The 22,855-nt window shown below is 32.6% G+C and overlaps 1 protein-coding gene across 50 annotated transcripts in view; it reads right to left on the reverse strand.

The window, feature by feature from the left end:
* arhgef39 (Rho guanine nucleotide exchange factor 39) overlaps positions 1 to 22,855 on the reverse strand; it is a 247,881-nt gene that overhangs the window by 74,969 nt on the left and 150,057 nt on the right. For all 50 annotated transcript variants that reach the window (XR_015481973.2, XR_015481970.2, XR_015481971.2 and 47 more), the window contains 3 exon segments: positions 20,993 to 21,087; positions 9,967 to 10,087; positions 4,488 to 4,606 (listed from right to left, as the gene is read on the reverse strand). Coding sequence is in view for 25 of the 50 variants with exons in the window: in XM_088649796.1 (XP_088505922.1) it covers positions 4,488 to 4,606; positions 9,967 to 10,087; positions 20,993 to 21,087 (335 nt within the window). In the remaining 25 variants the exon portion in view is untranslated.

Consider the following 22,855-nt stretch of genomic DNA (forward strand, 5'->3'; position numbering starts at 1 on the left):
CATCCTCCAGCCCAATAAGTGACAACAATTTCCCCCGTTAGAGGCGCTGCTCCTGATTATCTGCACTCTCCCAGAATGCAGCTCTTCTGCCGCGCCACTTAAGATCATCATACAATTATTCGGATCCTGTGTGTCCTCGCCTTCCCAGAGCGCGGAGCCAGGAATCGATGGCGGGACAATGGCGAAACACAGTGATCAGGGCCTGAGAGGATGAGTTTAGATCAAGGGCGTCTTTGAACATGCTGATTGAGACGTGTGAGCTTCGACATTTCCCGGGGAAATTAGAGGAGGATGAAGATAACTGGGTAGAGGAACGTCTGGGGGAGGCAATGAAGTCTTGCTGTTTGCTGTGTGACTAAAACAGATTGGAAAGTATATGTTGCGTGCTTTCTGAAGGACGGCTTCTTGGGAGTTTGTGGGCACATAGTGGTTTGGGGCAATTGGTCAGTGCTCAATGGTGGACTGCGAAATGTCAAGTGATGCAGTTGTACGAATCGCAACTTGAACATGTATGTGATCTTACTGCTTTAGTTGAAATAGCATGAATAATCTGTAGAAGTGCCAACTTTCTTGTAAACCACCATCTCTTTTAAAGCATGATTGGAATGTTAAAAATATCAAAGTCCAAAAATATGCTAAACATTCATCAGTTTAATCATTTTGTAGTGTTTTTAAAAGCCTTTTCTCGAGGCTACTTTTATTTGATTGGTGAAGTGGTAACAATGTTAAATGTTTACAACTTGCTATAATTAATTTTTGTTTTTACATATATTTTAACTTCAGTGTTGACTGTCGCATGATCCTTTGATGAGAAGATTGCTTTGATACTCAAATAATTAGCATTATTCCTATACTATTATCATCATCAATAACTGTTCCTATAGTATACTACTAGTATTGCTAACAATAATAACAATGTTTAAACCAGCTGTGATTATTACTTTTATTTATTTATTTGTTTGTTTTATCTAAAAGGGACAATGATCATTAATCAACAGTGAAACTAAAAATAACCCAGAGTTAGCCACAAGGTCAAATTTTTATCTGCTTCCCAATTTATATTATTAATATTTACTATATGAAACATACTTTGAAGAATCAAAAAGCCAAAAGAATAGCAAGCATTAGCTTTTTTGGTAGTGTTACAAATGCCTTTGTCCCGTTTGATCAGTTCAATATATTGTTACTGGATAAATAATTATTCAAAACATGTGAAAAAATGTCTGTCAATCAATCAATCAATCGATCGATCGATCGATCGATCGATCGATCGATCGATCGATCAATCAATCAATCAATCAATCAATCAATCAATCAATCAATCAATCAATCAATCAATCAATCAATCAATCAATCAATCAATCAATCAACCAATCAATCACTTTATAAGCAAAATCAGCAATTTAACCAAAATATATATAACATTTAACATTCATTCAATAGTCTTAGGAAAGACTTTCATTTTTTTTTCTTTGAAAAATGTTTTCAAAGACAATCAATTAATCCATCCATCAAATCCATACATCAACATACTCACCCATCCATCCATGCATCCAAGGACGGCTTCTTGGGAGTTTGTGGGCACATAGTGGTTTGGGGCAATTAGTCAGTGCTCAGTAGTGGACTGCAAAATGTGATGTGATGTGGTCGTACGACTCGCAGCTTGAAAATGTAAATGCTTTGCTTTAGCTTTACATTATTATTGTTATTGCATTCTGTAGTTTCTTGTCAATCGCTAGAGGCACGTTTGAAATGTTAAAACTTCCATTCAGTCCAGGAATATGCTACCGTTCAAAAGTTCAAATTGTTCAAAATGCTTTTGAAAATCTATTCTCGAACCAAGGCTGCATTTATTTGATCTGTAAAGTGAGAAAACCGTTAAACACTTATACAACTTGAAATAAGTTAAAATTTTTAAATTTATTTTAACTTCAGTGTTGTTGACTGTCATGATTCTTTAATGCGAAGATCTTTATCATTATCATTATCATCATCATCATCATCATCATCATCATCATCATCAACATCAACATCACCACCAACTATTCCTATTTATACTACTATTACTGCTAACAACAACATTTAAACCAGCTGTGCTCCCTCCGTCCGTCTGTCTACCTATCTACCTATCCATCCATCCATCCATCTATTTATCATTCTATCAATCCATCTATTCATCTATCTATCCAATCATCCATCCATTTTGTTATTCTACCTATATATCTATAATTTTATTGTTCTATATTTATTTATTTGAAGTACAACACCCAACATAATATTACCTTATATGGGCATGTAATCTGGTTTTCTTACACATTTTCCTTTATTTTTATGCTACATCAACATGTAGCAACATACTGGCATGGTGAGTGATGAGTAGTTTTGAATCAGGACAACCTTTCCCTGATAAAAATCAAATTCTAAGCCTGGTAAAAAAAAGAAAAAAAAACCCTCTAGCAATCAAATCACCAAAACCACACAAAGAAGGCCTATACATAAAACAAGACTTGATGAAAACCACAACATGTGGGCGAAAAACAGAGCCACGTTCTTATAAAGAATAAATATAAAGACATAATTATCATCACAGCAAAAAAATGAAATGACATTGTGTTTGTCTTCTTTCATGCCGGAAACTGCATTTAATAAGTAGGAGTGACATAAAAGCCTAATTAAGATGGACTCGAGCAGCTTGATAAAGGAATGCCATGTAATTTTTGCTGGTTCTTAAGCATGTTCTAGTTCATTTCGCACCCTGTTACACTAATTAACGGCTGAGACCACGACCGCATGAAATTACAGCCAACAAATTCGCCGGCTTAACAAAAGGGATTTTGACAGTTCTTGGACAGTCTGAAGGCAGGTGTGAGCACGACATCAAACAATAATTACGTCTGTCATTGAGAGGCTCCAAAGCATGGGGAAAAACGGATGGAGAATTCAAGCATGAAAAGTGTAACCCGGCGGTGACAGCTTTCTGTTATCATGCCATCAAATGAATCCCCAAAATCCTTCTTTTAAAAGTAAAACGCGCATAGTATGATCAACAAAATGTGAAGTTTGCGGAGTGATTTGACAGACTGTGAAGCAGACTGGCCCGTGTCAGAAAATACTGATGCAGAACCAAAACGCTTTACATTGCAATAAACAGCTGACTGCATTTCAGCGCTGTCGATCCAATAATCTCCTCACCGGCGCAGATGGTTTAAACTTTAAACACACACACACACACACAAAAACATCCGCTGACCAATCCATCTCGTTTACTTGAATTCAATGCTTGAGGACATTTAATGAGATTAAAGAAAAGTTTGCATGTCAATTGCAGAAAGTGGTTGAGGAATCCATTAAATGGTATGAAATCAAAACACTTTTAGTTGAAGTCTGTCATTTCTGCATCGATACCATAAACAAATGGAGTATGAATTAATATTAAGATAAATAAAGTTTCATATGAACACTCATGTAAAAAAAAGTTTAGTTTAGTTTAGCCCCTTGTTGGTCTTTTCAGAGGGACAAAGAAATCCCATTGAAATCTTTTTTATTATATCAATGATTTACTTTTCTTTTTTCATTATTATATTTCATTATCATGTAATATTAGCATTAATTTGGAAGAATGTAAAACAACAAAAACTAAATATCAACAAAAAAACTTATTTAATATTAATTTTTTTTTTCTTTCCAGCTTGGGATGCACCAGAAGCTGATTATTATTGTCATGCCAATCCTGATAACTGATCAGATTTACATTATATTTTATATACATTTTAAAACGTTCTTACAACTAAAATATATATATGTTTTATGTAGAGAGAGTATATAAAAAATCATTGGGGAAACAAGCATGTACAAGTTAAGAACATGTAAAAGAATTAGAGGAGAAATGGATAGCCCAAAGAGACATTAATATATTGGATATATTTCTTAGAAAGTATGTTTCTTAGCAATAACTTTGTCTTCAACGAGTTTCCAGAGATTTTCAATCAGGTTTAGGTTAGGACTCTGGGCTGCCTATTCATTATTTTAATGATTTCAGCATCTTCTTTGCATTATACTGGTTCCAATACTGGTTGATGTACAATAAAAAAAAACACACTAATTACAACTAAAAACTCCACTAAAAAGTAACACTGGCCAAAATGATCATAAATACAGATAAATGGTCAATAAAAATAGTACAAAAAACAGGAATTACAAAATAACCTACAATCTGAAAAAATATATACTAAACTTTAAGGTTTGCTAAAGCATTTTTAAATTAGTTAATATTGCTTTTTTTACACAAAACTAAGCTATAAGAGATGGCAAAAGTGATCTAAATTTAAATGTTGCAAATCCCAATGAACAATTTAATATTGAATATTGTCAAATTACCAATAAATTAATAAAAAAAACACTTAAGTATACTTATATCCAATCCGGATATCCAATCAACATCACTTGTAAGCTGAAATATGACCAAATATGTACACTAGACAACTTACTGCTGTATGCGCTGAAGAGGAAGCTCAAGCAGATCCTCCAGCTTCTGCTGACTGAACTCAGGCCTCGACTCCTGGAGCTTCTTAAAGCGTCTGAAGGCTTTGCTTTTCTTCACCTGAACCTGCCAAGCAAATGAACCGCGAATTAAAGATCTGCTTTCATGAAAACAAAAAGATACAACTGCAGAGCTTATCTGATAATGCTAGTGATAACACGCTTTATACTCAACCAACATTTTGATGTCTATTGAATTGTGTATTGAGATTGAATCTCATTCATGCACAACCAGACATCTTCGTTGTCTCTTATCATAAACTGTCTTCTGAAAGCCTGGTTTCCATTATTTAAAACATTCACACACCATGTCAGGCTAATGACAGAGAGACATTACCACAAAATATCACTTCTTTATGTAAAATTGTTGAGCTTCCGTCTGGGGAAAGCATAGTTTTCTTTTGCCATGCTTGTAGTGTGAGTAAATAATAGATAAACATATCAAGAGCATGAAACAATTCATCATGTTGAAACGGTGCACACCGTGTTCGACACCTGCTCGGGTAACATTTACAGCCGGAGCAGCTGGAGTCTCCCTCTGAGAAACACACTGCCATTAAATCACCACATGCTAGACACACTGTGAGAGGAATCTGTTATTAAGGGCAGCAAAAATACATACAGTAAATCCATTTTAGATTAAAACTTGTCCTTTTTGAGAAAGATTATGAGAAAGATATAAAAGGCAAGAAAAGCAACATTAAATAATGTTAAACGGACTAAATGGACAATTGGGTCTACCTAAATGAACAAAAGAAAATAATAATAAATAGATCAGTATCAGTATCGGAGATCAGTATCGGCCGATAATCATGTTTCATGAATCGATCGGTACTTGTGGATGTGGCTGATCTCATGAACCGATTACAAGTGTTTGTTAAAAAGTTTACAAGCAGAGAAAGATGTATCTGGGTTATGGCTGGGTTATGCAAACAGCAAAATCCTCTGAATAAAATTAACTCAGATTAGATAGAATTTGGTCCCTCTCTAAATTGAGTTAAAGTTACTCAAGTTAACGAGACAATGAAAGGTTAAATTAGGTGATTGATAAAAAAAAAAAAACTAAAAAGAAACACAGAACCAACTTCAGTCACAGCCTAGATGAAATCAGCTAAAACATAATACATTGAATCTCTCAAAATCTCAGCAGAGGATCATTAAGCAACTCCACAAACAGCAGCTTTACTTATTACCAACCTGTTTGCCCTTATTTAAATAGGGACCAAAAACTCTCTGAACTGAGTACATTTTACCCTAAGGATTTTGGACATTTTACACATGAGCAATGTTTCCAAATTGCATTATTAGTCATTTTTCTAACCATTTGTTTCTGTTTTCTTTTTGTAAAGCTGCTTCTGACCATTACTGTACATATGCAACATCCTAAATTCATTATCTTAGGTAAGGTCAGATCTCATACTTAAAGGATAATTATGTTTATGCAATGGCATAGTTATGTAAAGCTTGAATAATCAGAATCAATACTCAGTATCAGCCGATCACCATGACAAGGAATCGGTACTCGGTTGTAAAACTCATAAATGAAGCATCCCTAATATATATATATATATATATATATATATATATATATATATATATATATATATATATATATATATATATATATATATATATATATATATATATATATATATATATATATATATATATATATATATATATATATATATTTATTATTATTATTATTATTATTATTATTATTATAGATTCAACAAATAATACTGAAGCAAACATTGATATTTCATTTAATCAAAGATGCTAAAAATTATATCTTGCCCAAATAAATGCTTCAAAAAACTTAAAAATAAAAATAAAATGTCAAAATATAAATTAAATAATGTATACTTTAATACTTATAAACAATTCTGACTTAAATAAAAATTCATTAAATAATCAGTTTTCATACCAAATGTTGTGCTGGATAAAACCTATTAGTTTGAAGGGGAATGGCAAATAAAAAAGATTTCAAGATTTAAATAGTTTCTTGTGTCAAATTTGCTTGACTATGTATTATTAAAATGACAATTTAATGATTGCAATCTGTAAAACATGATATACATGTATGTCAGTGTTTGTTTTACACCGGCATAAAAATAACTAAACAGTATATGATCATAAATGGCAAATAAACTAGTTTAGATTTCCATTTTGTCAGCCAGCTTCATGTGACAATCTATTCTGAAAGACAGACCAGCCATGTTTGAATCATGTGAACAAGCAAACACATCTGCCCATGTTCCAGCAATTACCGCCATGTAGGTCTAGCGGAGGAATCAATGCTAACTTAAACAGCTCAGTCTGCAATCAATAAGAATCGGTCAATCGTCCACAGACATATTCCTGCTCTTAATTAACACATTAATATCTGCATGGCTCCAGGCTCTACCCGGATAAACACAGCCAGATGCGGCCAGACGAGGCATGGAGGGGCTTTGCTTCCAGGATAACACTTGAACACACAGTGGAGATCAAAATTAGAGAAAAACTTAGAAACACTTGATTTTTTTTAAAGAAATAAATGTAATCTTAATCATTAAATATTTAAAGGAACTTAAGTTGTGACTATAACATGCTTGTAAAACTGTGCTTGACAAAATAACCGAGGCACTTCAACAAAACTCTTTATTGACTGAAAAATAAATTGATTAAAATTAGGGAAAAATAAATGTAGCCCAAAGAGACAGTACAACCAAAATGTATGTTATTATTAATAAGTCTAAAGTGTACAGGCTGTATCTACAGCTGACAATATGTTTCTTAGCAATAGCTTTGCCTTCAATGACTTTTCAGAGATTTTCAATTAGGTTTAGGTTAGGACTCTGGGCTGCCAATTCATTATTTCAATGATTTCCGCATCTTCTTTGCATCATCCTGTCCTTTCATGCATTTGTCTTTCATGGAAAACCATAAAACAACAGAACTTGAATGAGATTGGGCTATTATAAAAAAAATATGCAATATTCTAGAAATCACAGCTTTGGAACGACCAACTTCTCTTGCTATGACTAAAAAGCTCATTCTTTCGGCCTTTATTTGGAAAACCTGACAGTTTCAGTCACTTTATAAAATGGTACACACTAGAGAAAGTTTCTCATCTTAAGGCCTGGTGTAAATTAAAATAAATCTAAGATTGAACTAAAATCACATAATTTCTAACTGAATTTTGAGTTCGTTTTAGCAATTTACAATAACTCATCAATATAAAACTGAACTTATGAGTTAGTCTAATCCGTTTTCGTATGAAGGGCAAAAAATTAAATATCATTAAGAGCCGTGGGCCGAAGGTAAATAGACTAAACTACATCAGATTAAAGTTATCATAGTTAATTTCCTAATTATTAATAATATTTCAAAATAAATTGAAAACCTTACTTTAAATCATATTACTAATGCAGTATAACTTTTTAAATGATAAATTGTGGCAATCAAAACATTAAAAATCACATTTATAACACAGCGGAGCTTAATGCTGAATACGTGGTCAAGCAGAATCTGCTTAGTCTGCATTGTCAGGTCACAGTATGTACATTTAAACAAAATCTTAATTTAGACCATTTAATCGAAACATTTTATTCCAGATTTCAACAAACAAAAGTTTACATTTAATTTGAACTGACTCGAAATCATCCCTATCATTCTCCATCTGTTCTCAGATAGGATGGCAGGCCAAATCATAGGTTACCATGGGCCAACTTTGGCTCACAAGCCTTAGCTTGGGCATCTCTGGTCTAAAAAAAATAGATGAAACGCAAGTAATGCTCCATAATGCGTTGTAATGCTGCTTGCAGTTTCTGTGTTAACTGTAATATATTGCATGGAGTCTTCAGGATCTTCGCACCTTCAAGATTCTCTAAGAGTCTTTCTACCATTAAACATCTTTGTTCTTCCTTTTTAATCATCAGTAACTGCAATGTCAAATGTTTTCAATAGCTTTCATATGTTAAAGCTAGGATAGCTGTTTGGCATTTGCCCTAAAGTTAAGTGTTTTTAATATTTTTTTGTCAGGTTATGATGTTTCTGTAATACATCTTTCCTATCTGTAGTCAAAATAAGAAAAAGGCACAGAAAATGGTAGTATACGTATAATAGCTTTTGTCCAAAATGTGATCCTAACTGAAATTAACCAAACAAATAGGATGATTTAAATGTTAGGATGTTTCTGTAATACACCACCACTGCTCACTTTCTTGCAAAGTCAGTGAAAACTGGAAAGTTCAGCTGATAGTTCAATAGGCTTTGTCAGATAAACAGAAAACAACACCACTAACTGTGAGATATCTGAAAGTGTTTGCTCATTTCGATCAGTGTTGTTTCTTAAATATCTCACTTCTCGTTTCTCAGAAATGATGTAACTCACGAAAAACTGAATTTAGGCTCATTTCAAATAGAACCAAGCAGTCACCTTGCAATTTAGAAAATGATAGGTTGTTCTCTAATTATGACCCCCACTGTATATTCAGCATCAGACGCAATTACTGGGATAGTACGTCTACGAAACATTTTAAAAACGCCCCCTCAGTTCACCGTAAATGAACAGAACGCAGACGTTAGCATTAGCCTGCCACACCGATGATTCTTTAACCGCTAACTGATTCGGTCTAACAAGGAATCAGTCATCCGTACACTTGGGTACAGGTGCCTTGCCGAGGGAGGAGCTAATTAGCAAAGAGAGAGATTCCCCATCGCACTTTTTTCCGGCCGACTGATGGAGGCTGCCCACTTAAGTCAGGCGTAATGAGATGGTAGTGTTGGACCTAATGGTACCGCTGGGCTTTGCCTAGGAGAGATCTGTTTGCACAGAGTGTCATCCATAAGCCTTAATCAGGTAGGTGACTCCATTTTTTTCACCATTCCAGACGTCAATCAATTTGAATGGCGATCTTTGAGTTACTGACCCGACATTGTGTCTTCTTTTCTATTTTTTTTCTCATTCTTCCCACAAGGTTGAGCAGAACAATATGGTACAGCAGTAGGGGGAAAAAAGGTGCCATGGATGAGGAGTTGTACAATGACTTAATCGGTTTGGACTAATTAGAAGTGGAGCATGACATACTGTCAATCTGGTGCATTACCATAGATCTATAATGAATACATATTCATGAATTCATATTGATAGACACAGCCACCAGCTTTATTCCAGATGACCTCTATGCAGGTAAAAGAATGGATTTTCTCTGGAAAGGCCAGGATAGGGGACCTATGTGCTACTTTAATAGCAAATGATTAGACTACTTTCAAAGAGGAATGCATGCTCATAATAACTCATTTATAGCCATGTTCACACTGTCATTACTCAAGGCTGTGCAACACAAAGAGTCCAATGTGAATGTATGGTGGTCAATGCCAAATGCTGTTAACGGAGGTGAAAAAAAGGGGTCAGGTCTAACATATAAAGACTGAACTCACCATGAGGACTTTCTTTGCCGTTTGGATGTTGTCAATGTATGTGTTGTACAACTGCAGATGAGTGCAGAACTCCTCGAAACCAATGCCAAACCTCCCCATTTCTAGATGAGCAAGTAGTGTCCTGTTAAGACAAAACAGAAGAGTGAAAATATGATTTGATTTAGGGGGCTTAATTTAATCAGTCACATGTACACACATATATACAGTGGGGCAAGTAAGTATTAAACACTTCATTTTTTTCTTATTTTTAATGGTGCTGTTGACCTGAAATTTTCACAAGATGTTGATAACATTTAAAGAAATCCATATATGAAAAGAAAACAAATCTAATTAATTTACAAATTAAGTTATGTGTAATAAAATGAAACGAAACAGAAAAAACGTATTGAACACATGAAGAAAGGGAGGTGTAGAAAGCAGTGAACGCCCAGACAGCAACTGAAATCTCTAAGGAGTTATTCAAAGACCCTTTGCCTCTCGTCTGTGTAAATTAAAATTACCTGCTTCAGTCCAACATCTCCATTACCAGGATGATGAATATGAAACCAGGGTGGACATTTCAGCAAGACACTGACAACGTTTCCATCCAAAGATACAAATTAAATATATGCGAAAAAAACAGGAATATCGCATAAAAGATGTGCAGCACTTCCATCCAACGAATCAAAGAGAATAAAATCGTCACTTTCTGATTATCTGGCGCCATATATTAAAAGCAAAATGGAATTTTCTGCTGTTGGAGAAGCTGCATGAATTTTTTCTTTATAAATAACTTGCACCTCAGAAATGCCGACATGCAATGAACATGTGGTGGCGTGTAAAAGCGTGAGACGCGAAGCTCAGACGCTTTTGATTCTAGAGGTACATAACTATATAATAACACTAATACTGAGATGGTTAAGGCGTTTTAGAATGACAAAAACAACATTTCAGATGTTTTACAGCATGCTCAGCCTGCTGGTTTGTCCATTCACACACATTTTTATCATCACATGATCAATTATAACAAAAATCACATGACTTTTTTTAAATGCACATACTAGAATTTGTTTGGTAAAAGTGTTTCCATCGTAGTTTATGTGCACCTTTTCTTATCGAATAAAAAGTTTAACCTACTCAGTTATGCACATACGGTTTTAATGCACATTTAAAAAAAACTTAGGCACAGCTTGGCGTTTCTGTCAACTGTTTTTTTTATATATATATATATATATATATATATATATATATATATATATATATATATATATATATATATATATATATAACAAATAAGTGAATTAAAAACATGGCTGATGAGTTAAAATACATCCAAGGAAACTCTCAAATGGTTTCTGAAAAAGAAAATCAAGCCGTAGAATGGCCCAGCCAATCACCTGACTTGAATCCAATAGAGAATAAAAAATAAAGATCAGATTTGACAGACGAAACCTACAGAACCTTCAAGATTTGTACACTCTGTTGAAGTATGTGAAAAACTCACACCTGAGCAATGCATCTCCCACCACAGCTGCATTACAGCTTCTTAATTAAAACATTCTGTCGGTTTATATTGAGTTAAAATCACACCAAAACATATTAAAAGGTAAGTGAATTATAACAGCGCTAACTTTTCTGTAACTGTAGTAGTGCTGTGAGTTATTTGTTTAACCCTTTGAAGTGACAAGCTGATAGACAGGTGTGTGATGTGTGGGGCCAGCAAACACAACGTAGCTTTCAGTTAGGATGAACACAGTTTCCATAATTATACGTTATTTATAGATAGAAGTTTATAGTTCTGCATACAACAAACAAAGACTTTATCCTGCTGGAGCCATTTCACTTTACTTCAGGACACATTAATGCAGCTCTGTAGGTCTATTGGAGACATTCATAAATATTCCTAGCCAATCTAATAAATGTTGGAGACATACTCACTACATAAACGCGCTAAATTGCGCTTCAGCGTTTATTTGAGAGCACACAAGAAAATCTACACTTTAGCAGTGTATATTTGAGGACGTGCAAGACCTTTTGTGCACGAACAGAGGAAATCGGCGTGCAAGCAAAGAGATTTGCATGCTGGAATTACATAAATGCGATTTCGACCTGTAATACTACGCACACGACATTTGTCATTAAAATAACGCCACGGGTTGTTGGTAGATCTGTGCAAAAGGCCTGCCGCCACAGCTGGAAAAATCCTAGAGCAAACACTGTAACCTATATTCAAGAATACAGATATTTGTTTTCCATGACTTTTCCAAAACTTTGTGGGTTTTTCGGTTTTTCCAAAACTTTTCCAGGCCTGGAAAATGCCAAAACTCCATGACTTTTCCAGGTTTTTCATGAGCGTATGAACCCTGATATTGTCATTATCACACACAATTACATATTAACGCACGCTGCAGCATTTCCAAATCATCCATAATTAAGTTTTGCCAACTCACCAAATAAATAACAAGCCCCTTATCCACATTTCTACCCCGCAGCCTTGCCAATGCACTCCAAACGCAACGATAACCCTGATACCATTTCGCAAATCAAGGAGCGTCTTGTCACAAATAATGAGGGGGGTTAGTTCAGAGGTAGACGTATTTGCAAAAGGAAGCGTTTTTAGTCAGATTTGTGTGGTGTCATCCAAGGGCCCCCCTCCCCATGGGTGACATACTTATTTGAGACAAGGGTGCCGGGGCCTAGTGCCCAAGGGCAAGCGTGTGGCGCTTTGTAGAGCGAACGCACTCATCGCGAAACCAGGAACAAAACAAGGCGTTCAAGAGGAAAGCAAGAGATGGTGCTCCGGCTGTCAGGCACATTAGGGTGACATGGGTATAATTCAAGGGTGAGGGTGTTGACACTTGTGAGGGAGCTTATTATCCAAACTAGCGCACACACATACCGCTTAGACCAAACAGAAAACACAGGTACGGATAACGCGCGCGCTCACACTCTCCCTAATGATGTTCCCTGAGACTTTACGTTCTTTACATGCTGGAGGAAGAAGCGTTTTGCGGTTGAAGTTGATTTAAATAGATTTTAATGAAGTTGCAAGCCTAGGTAGCCTCTGTTCATAATCAGGAGATGCCGGAGCAGCCGAGAGACTTCTAACGAGGGCAAAGGGCGGGACAAACAGTGTTTCCTTTTTCCTCCTCACAGCCAGAGGCTATTATGATAAATATGAAATTATGACTTACATTTTTTATGCTCTTTTTTTAAGGCAATTAAATGATATGGCCGTCAGGAAGATGACAAAAATAGCATTAGCATTCCTCCTGTGTCACGTTCATCAACATTAAAGACGACATTTCTGGAAAATCAGACTTTTTTCTTCCATGTTTAAGTGTTATAATTAGGTTCCCAGTGCATCTAACCCACAACTCAGTAAGTTTGTTTTGTAAGTCTTTCTTTTCAAGCATAAAAGTGCGACATTCAGATTTTGATTCCATACTTATGTAGGAAGGGGATATTATTTGAATATGATTTCCCTTAAAGGGGACCCATTATGCCCCTTTTGACATAATGTAAGATAAATCTCTGATGTCCCACTCGAGCGCGTATGTAAAGTTTAGCTCAAAATACTACACAAATAATGTTTTATAACTCACTTTGACCCTAATTGTGCCATTTTGGTGCCTGTCACTTTAAATTCAAATGAGATTGTGCTCCCAGCCCTCTATTCAAAAGAGGGTGGAGCTACAAATGCCTGTGTCAGCATAGTGGCAGATTCGAAAACAAGACTAAGGTCCTATGCTAATGAGGGAGAGATCGTCACCAATGGCTGGGACCTTCCCCTTCTGATGACAAAAAGAGGTTCTGCAGACTACTTTTATGAAGTGTGATTATAAAAAAGAAAATTAATATTTTTTACCATTAGAAGCTTGTTATATTCAGAGACTGCTGCTAAACAACTGCCATAATCACTCCACGATTATTCTTTTAAAACACCCACACAACATAAATTATAAATGATGGTGATTTGCATGCGTTTATTAATCCTAAAAGATTCAGTCCTTTAAGTTAGTTATGAAGTTACACACAGTCAAATAACACAGAAGTACAGGAAAAAACAGTTTACAGTTTCTATAAAACTACTGATGTTTATGGTAAAGATTACAATCACCGTCATATGCATTTACCTTCACGCTCAAAATGAAAGTCGTAGGCAGCTATAACATTATTTAATCAATAGGTGGCAACAACCAGCACAGAAAAATAAGCCACTGAATAATTATTCAAAAATGACACATCTAGCAAGTTTTATGAGTGAAAAACTGAGACAAAAAATAAATATGCATTGTATAAATTATAATGTTAGATTTATACATTTAGCATCATGAGCAACATTAGAGGTAACAGTGAATTTTTCACAGCGCTGAATATTTTACAGTTTATTTTAATTTAATTATTTTAATTTAATCTATTTAGTTGACTATTTCTATTTTTTATTGTTAATAAAATTACAGTTTCTAAATTCTGTTTGTCAAAAGTTGCTTGTGGTACTGTTTATGTAATAAATGGAAAGCAAATTACATTTGTCTCGTCCCTTTTTAGCTTTTTTGTCTCGTCCCTTTTTTTATTTTTAAAAAGTGGGTAAAATTCTTCAATTTTAAAACGATTAATTAACTTTAACTTTTAAAAAAATTAATAAAGTATTACACCTTGTGTTACTGGTCATTCTGACTCTTTGGCTATGTTAGATTGACTTGTTTTGTTGTTTCTGGTGTGTCAGAACAGCTGTAATGGCTCCGCCCTCCTACAGAAAGCAGCAGTTCACTTATTTGCATTTAAAGGAACACACACAAAAACACCCTTTCTTTTTCTCACACCCGAAGATATATCCAAATATCTGAGAGCTATTTTAAACACAAACTTCACAGACACATTCTGGGGACACCAGAGGTTTAGTTATCATTCATCATATGAACATGTCTCTTTTATTCTTAGTGTTTGCAATATCCTGAGCATAAACTCAACCAACGTGGCACCATTTGTGGTAGAACTGAGGAAAGCTAATTATCATCAATAAACAGTTAGCAGCAAAGCCAAAGCAGAGTTGTTGGTTTTGTATAAAGACCTCCTCCTCCCCTCAAAAGTGACAAATCAGATACTATTTGATCTCCCACACCACGTTTACTGTCATTAAGATGCACTTACTCACAATATTTATCTCTCAAATGTCTTTTTGATTCTGTGCTGCTTAGTGATCGCTAACTTAAAAGGGTTGTCACTTGTTACGGTGTATACTGGGATAATTGGGTTGCTCCCACTTTTGCCTTATACTCCTCTCGTCATAATTCTGATCAATGAATGGCAGCAGAGGAGCAATATATTCAAGTTTTGTTTGTTTGTTTGTTTAGAAGCGTTTAATGAATCCTGGATGTGTTTACCCACCCAAGAGAAACATATGACGTGCAAACATTAAACTTCAAAACAACTGCATCTGATTGTTTTACACTTAAATATAGCTGACGGACATATTTGATATCTTAAAATGTCACTGCATTAAACGTTTGAGGCTGCCATCATGTTTAAGGTTTTGACTTTAATCGTTTTATTTGTTTCTGTTTTTAATAAAATGGGTTGCACCTTAATGACAAAAAGATTGTAAAAACTACAATACATTCAAATCGAATAATCAATGATAAAAATTATTTTAAGTAGGTATTTTAAGTAATTATTATATAATAAATTAAATGTATAAATTAAATTAATTCTAAAATATATAAAATTGTTTTGCATTTGCTCATAAATCATTAGAGCTTATAAAAAGTTGCTAAAAGTAGGAATGTCTAAACACTATAGAAGTTTGAAAGTTGCAAAATGTATCAAATATATTACATGTATACGTAATTAATTTATCCTTAGCTCATGTAATTTAGTGGGAAATAAAAGGAGAAATCCACAAAAATGTTCAGGTTACTCTTTTTCCCACACAACGCAAGTTAACTAGCTGCAATTAGGCTCCACAAATATTAATACAGCAATATAAACGGAGACTTTCTGAAGCTTTTTAATAAGTTTAAGACAAATAATCCAAAAATGTATTAAGTTAAATGGGTTCTTTAAGGCTAAAATTGATAACAATTTCTAAAATTCTGACTATGAAGTACAACCTAGCATTCACCTTCTGCCCTGGTGCTCTGTTTTCCCATGTCACACAACAAGTCCAAGATAAAAATTGATGATTTTCGCTAAGGATTGAAATAACCTTCGGCAGGCAGTGCGGATATCAACATGCATCTGAAGAAGCTTCCTGATAACGATGTGCTTTTGGAGTACGCGAGCACTTTATTCGTTTTAATCAGTCAGCCAGCGCTGTCTGTTCACAGATCTAAATTGAGAGACTGCCATTACGCTTCACCCGGCACTTCAATAACCGATTCTAATGATGATATATGGTAACCGAGCGCCGATTTATCCAATACATCGGCCTCTGAAATTCAGCCCTCCATCTTCATTCAGCCACTGTTTGTAGAGAGGCCCGTCAATCAGCCATTGATGGGAGCCCCGGGGACCAACGGTGATTCATTATTCACACAATTTTATGATTCTCCATCAAGCGAGGCTGGATGAAGCCTTCAAAGACAGTCAGTTTGGCGATTCAAAATATGTACACATGGGTAGTTGACAAACAGGCAGTAAAAAAAAAATTAAAACATCATTTTTAAAGACATTTTTGAAATATGAGGGGTCAGTAACTTTATTTATTTATTTTTTTCAGTTTTATTGTTTACTTTTTACTGTACTGTAAAAATGGCCTATGGTAGATAACAAAGCTTAAGAAAAAACACTCTTAATATTATACAAATAGCTTGATATTAGTGCTATTTATTTTATATGAAAATATGAATTATATATTTTTCTCCATGACTTGTTGGGTACTTTAACTGAATAGGGGTGTCACACCAAGCACAATGGTGCCACTATATTAAGTGGCTTTAACTTTTATGTACTTGAATTGAAATAAATAATTTGTTACAATGTACTTGCTGTGTAAATTCATGTTTTTATATAGTACTTAAGCTTGATTAAATACTTACATGTAAATATATCTGTAATAAGTTTTTGCAATTACGTTTAAAATTACACTGTTGACCATCCATAATATCTTAACCCACCCTTAAACCTTTCGATATCACCAAACCTTTCTCTAACCCTACCCGTATCCCACCACAAGAGCACCAGAAATATTCTGCAGTACATTATGAACACAATATCTATACTGTATTTATATTTTGATGCAAGTATATATTAGTTAATGCCACTTAATATGAAGTGGGACTAAACTTTTATAGTTGTTGCAAAAAAGATAAATATGCTCAGAGTGTGCATTTCATGGGCTTCAGTCAGATGATCTTGAATGGTGTCCTTCAACTTGGGGCTGGGCGATATGGCAGAAATGCAATCTCGATAATTATTTTCCATCTTGAACTATAACTATCTATATTTATTTTTATGAGTTGTTAATGCTTCCAGATTAAAAAGAGCATCCCAGCAATGACTGAAGTCACAAATATTAGAGGGTCCTTTAAACGGCATAACATTTTCGGTCGATAAATGTTCGGTTTCTCTAGAGTTAACACACTTTTGGATTCCCATTGTTGCAAATTTCTGAGGTGTGATTGGCACTTAGATCAATATAGAGTAAAAAGTCAAGAGCTTATCATTGTTATTAACATAAATTTGATAGCGATTCAATATAATATTGTTTATCAGCCCAGCCCTACTTCAGTTAATTAAAGTTTTCCGTGGGATTGCAGATTTAATAAATGTCACACCAGAGGACATGGTTTTCAGAAAACAAAATGTATCAAGTTCCTATGTTTATATACAGTCAAAATTCAAACTATTATCCCTATAGTAGTATCATCAGTTAATATGTCTTGTATTATAAAATATTATTTACTGTCATCATGACAAAGATAATAGAAATCAGTTTTGAGCTATTAAAACTATTATATTTAGAAATGTGTTCTTTCCGTTAAACAGAAAGTAGGGAAACAAATATACAGGGGGCTTATAATTTAGGAGGGCTAATAATTCTGACTTCAACTGTAGATGGATACAAAATATTGCTATTTCCTATAATAGCCACTAGTAAAATTAAACCTGGCTATTTATTAGAGAATTTACAATTTTCATTTAATTTAGCTCAAAAATAAAAAATAAAAATAAGACAAATATACCAACACAGCAGGTTTTGTAAGAAGCATCTCTATGAAAGACGAAGAAATGATTAACCCTTTCCTGCATTTTAAATGATGACAAATCGAATTCGATTTCATTTGGTCAATTTTGTAAATTCGTCAACAACCCATATACACAACAAAATCGCATCTAAAGCCCTGCACTGTAAGATTTAAGAGACAAATTTGGGAAATCCTAAAAGATTTCTGACATCCTAGGCTAAAATCAGTGATCTTTGATTGTTGCGATCAGATTTTTCCTCGAATGAATTTCTGACAGTGTTAGAAGATAAGACACTTTCCTGCAGTGTGACAACAGCTGGTTCAGTCCAAGAAGCAATGAGAGCATCGAATTTGATGACGCAAATTAAGACACGCTGTGTGCAATTGCTACAGATTGTTTACGTTTGTTGCGTTGAATAACTTCAGAACGTGGGATAGTGAAAGTTCCACAGGTGGATGACGTCAAACTCTTCGGTGTCTTCATTGTTATTCAGTCTGACATTATGATAGCTGAGATATTAAGAGTCTGACATGGGAGCCATGTTCATGCAGTCTGACATGCTACAATCATTCAGTATTATTAAAAAAAACAGAGTGTGAGCCGGCCTTTACGCAAACTTCAGCCAGTTCACCACATTCCAAAAATGACTTTTGTTTCTTGTTCAAAATACTGAAATAAAATGAGCTGAATCAACACAATTCTTGAGGTTTTCTACCTACACTCATGCTCATGCTACATCAAAACACAAAACGCTGCACGAGAGCATAAGATGAAAATTAACCAGAACAGGCTTCTTGACACCTGTGAGTTAATTTGTTGTTAGTCTGCCCCGGCCCGGCATTGGGCAGATCAATGCCGACTGCTCTTCAGGCCAGTTTTTCTGATGTATTATTTCATCTTCCAGCGACTTCAGCTTTTCATTTGCTCAAGCTGTCATAAAGGGCAATCAAGCAGAGTGTCTAATCGTCTGTGCGCAGAAGAAGAGCTGCAGCTGGGCTTCACGACTTAGCATGAACGATTTATCACTGGTTTAAATAAATAAATAAAGACGCATCATGAAATTAAAGTGGACTCAATTTTGTTTAATAATTAGCAACACTTTGAGGGTGTTGTATGTGACTAATCATCTTGCTTTATATGATCTCAATGTATAGTTAGGAGGAGTTCTGTGTATTAATTCTGTTTTGTCTGTATGTATGTGTTTTTTTTTACCTTCTAGGTGTCTGTAGAAAAAAAGTCATCTAAAAATCTTGGATGATCTGAGGGTGAGTAAATTAAGAACAAAAATTCTATTTAATTTATTCTTATTTCAGTTTTAGCTATTTTAACTTTTTTCAATGAGTATGATTATCTGAAGTATAACATTTATTTTTTTATTTTTCATATATATTTTTTCCAGTAATTTTAGCCATATTGAAGAGAAAAATTTGAAGTTTTAGTTTACAATAAAAACATTGCATCGTAGTAAAATCTATTTCTTGGTGTATTGATGTTGCTTTCCTTAAGATAATATAAACAGAATATAAATATTAATCCATGTTAATTTGTGTTTAATTGCTTAAGTGAAAAAAACTTTAATTATTATTATATATACATATATATATATATATATATATATATATATATATATATATATATATATATATATATATATATATATATATATATATATATTATTGTTATATATATTATATGTGATATAATAAATAAATAAATAAAGTTTTTTTTGCCACCATGCAAAAAATTTAAGATAAAGATAAATTTTATTTAAATAAATTAAAAGTAATTTAAAAATAAATAAATTTTTATTAAAATAACTTGGTAATAAATTAATTAAAATATATAAAATAAATGATTTTTTTTATTTGATTAAAAATAAGCTTAATTTTATTAAAAAAATAAATACATACATAAAATTTGTGTAAATTAAATTAATTAAAATGTAATCAAATTGAAAATAAATTAAATAATAAAAGTTAAATAAAAATATTAATTTAAATAAAATTTATTTAAATTATATATAAATTAATAAAAATATTTTTACATTTTATAAAAAATTTTTATAAAATCACAAAATAAAAATAAATAAATAAATCAATATTAAATGAATAAAATAAAGTTAAAATAAATTAAAATATATTTATATATAAAATAATCTATAATATATATAAAAAGTATAAAAAATGCAAAACAATATTATGATAGTCTCAACAAGGTTGCATTAATATGATCAAAATACAGTAAAAACTGAAAGTCAGCATATTAGAAGACTAATATAATGATGCAGAAAATGAAACCTATCACAGGAATTAATTGTATTTTAAAATATATATTAAAATATAAAACTTTTGATCAAAACCACAGGATCTGCAAGAGATGTTTCATGTTGTCTTTAAATTAAGCTATAATCAAGTCTATAACTGCTGAATCTGCTACAGTATAGTGTTGAAGTCAGGTGATAACACTGTAATGAACACAATGATAATGAACGCTTTCATTAAAAATGCATTGTTAAAACCTCAGCGATTCTGAATGCTTATTTTTATCAACCCATAAGGCTCTGAAGATGCAAACGGTGGCATTATGAACACCGATGAAGCAGGATAATGTGAAAAAAAAAAAAAAAAGTGCAACTGTAAGCCCAAACCCAGCAATCGGCATTGATTGGCAATCCAATTAAAAAGGAAAAACATGAGATAAGACAATCTCCAAGTTCTCCAAGTTGATTCTCCTGTTAGACCCCAATTAATACCATCTCGTCTTTTTTTTTTTTTTAAACGGTATCAAAGTCCGCCACCCTCAGCTGTCTCTTTCCCCTGAGCGTAAAGATTCACTTAATTATTTAAAGGATACTTACTGGTTTATTAAATGAATGGATTTAATTGAACTGAAGATGCTTTCTCTAATGTCCTGCCTGAGGGTTCCTTTGGCCTTCAAGATCTCCACAAAGTACTGGTGAAGAGAAAGAGAGAGGAAAATTAAATTCGCAGACGCCACTCGTTCATGACTCTTCATCTTGGCACCTTCTCGTCTTTTTCGTACCCTTGAGACAAAGCCAGAGCAAAATCTGTGGAGATCCCAGTGTTTCACAGCAATGACATCTCAATTACCTTCATATGAGAGGAATTTTTTTATACATCTTCACCACAGGAAGGAGAATGTGTGTGTGTGTTTTTTTTATTGAAAAACATTTGGTTTTTGAATGCTTAATTAGAAACGGGCATTTGAAAACAATGAGACGTGTGGTTTGGTAGACTTGCTTTTCAAGTTCAAACGTATAGTTATTATGATGTACATAATTTGTAGAGGTGAGGCGAGCGTATTTCGGTGTATATAATAGACAGCAAAGGCTTCCAGGATCTTGAAAGGTAAAACTAATTAGCCGACACATAAAGCTTTAAATGGAGTGTAAACCTTGGACTTTCAAAAAAAAATAAAATAAGAAAAAGTAATGGAAAAAAAAAAGAAAAGAAAAAAAGCTATAATTGTGTAATAACCTATATTAATTCATTATTAAATGTAATTATTTCAGAATTGTTCCAGGATTTAGGATATAACATAATAAATGATTATATTTATTAATACAATCTTCTTTGTTTCAATGATTAATAATGAAGCATTTAACATAACGGATACTAAAATTAATACAATAAAATGTAATAATATTTGTATAATTTTTTTTATATTTGAGTATATATCTATATAACCAATAAGAAACAAAAAATTCTATGAAACATTTAATTTATTTTAACTAAATAAATGAAACTTATAAAGTAATATTGTTTAGTATTTATATAGTAATAATAATAATAATAATAATAATAATTTGTATATTTATAAAAGTAAATAAATATATAAACATACACAATATATAAAAGCTGTTAATTATAATAATCTATATAGAATTATTACATTTAATTACTTCTGAATTATTTCAGATTTAAGATAACATATTAAATGATTATATGTATTAAATCAGCGCAATGTTTTATATTTCAATGATTAATGATGAAGCTTTTATGAACATAACTCATACTAAAATTAACACAATAAAATGTAATCATGTTTGCACTCTTTTTTTATATTTCATTATATATCTATACACTTTTAAATATAAAAATTTAATGTATCACTTAAATTAGTTTAACTAAAATTAAACCAATAAATTAGAATTATATTCAGTATTTAGTCCAGGAGTATTAATAACCACTACAATATTAATAATAAAAATAATTAAAAAAACAATTGTAATAATATATTTGATATTTATAAATAAAACTAAATAAATATATAAATAAACATACACAATAAACATAAAAGCTATTATTTGTAATAATTTATATAAGAAATATTCAATCATTTGTATTATTTTTATAACATATTTTATATTTGTTTAACACTTAATAATCTAAAAATTAAATGTAACATTTTAATTATTTTAACTAAATAAATTAAGCTAATAAAGTCATATTATATTTAGTATTTAGTGCAGAAAAAGTTAAAATGATTATAACAACAATAATAATAATAATAATAATTATACAAATTTGTATATTTATAAATAAAAAAGGTAAATAAATATATAAATAAACATACACAATAAATAAGAGCTACAATTTATAATCTACATAAAAATATTACATTTGATTATTTCAGAGTTATTAGATCAGATTTAAGATATAAATTATCAAATGTTTATATTTATTACATTTGTGCCACC

Source organism: Danio rerio, chromosome 4 (assembly GCF_052040795.2).
Source record: "Danio rerio strain M-AB ecotype USA chromosome 4, GRCz13ab, whole genome shotgun sequence".
Taxonomy (NCBI): Eukaryota; Metazoa; Chordata; class Actinopteri; order Cypriniformes; family Danionidae; genus Danio; species Danio rerio.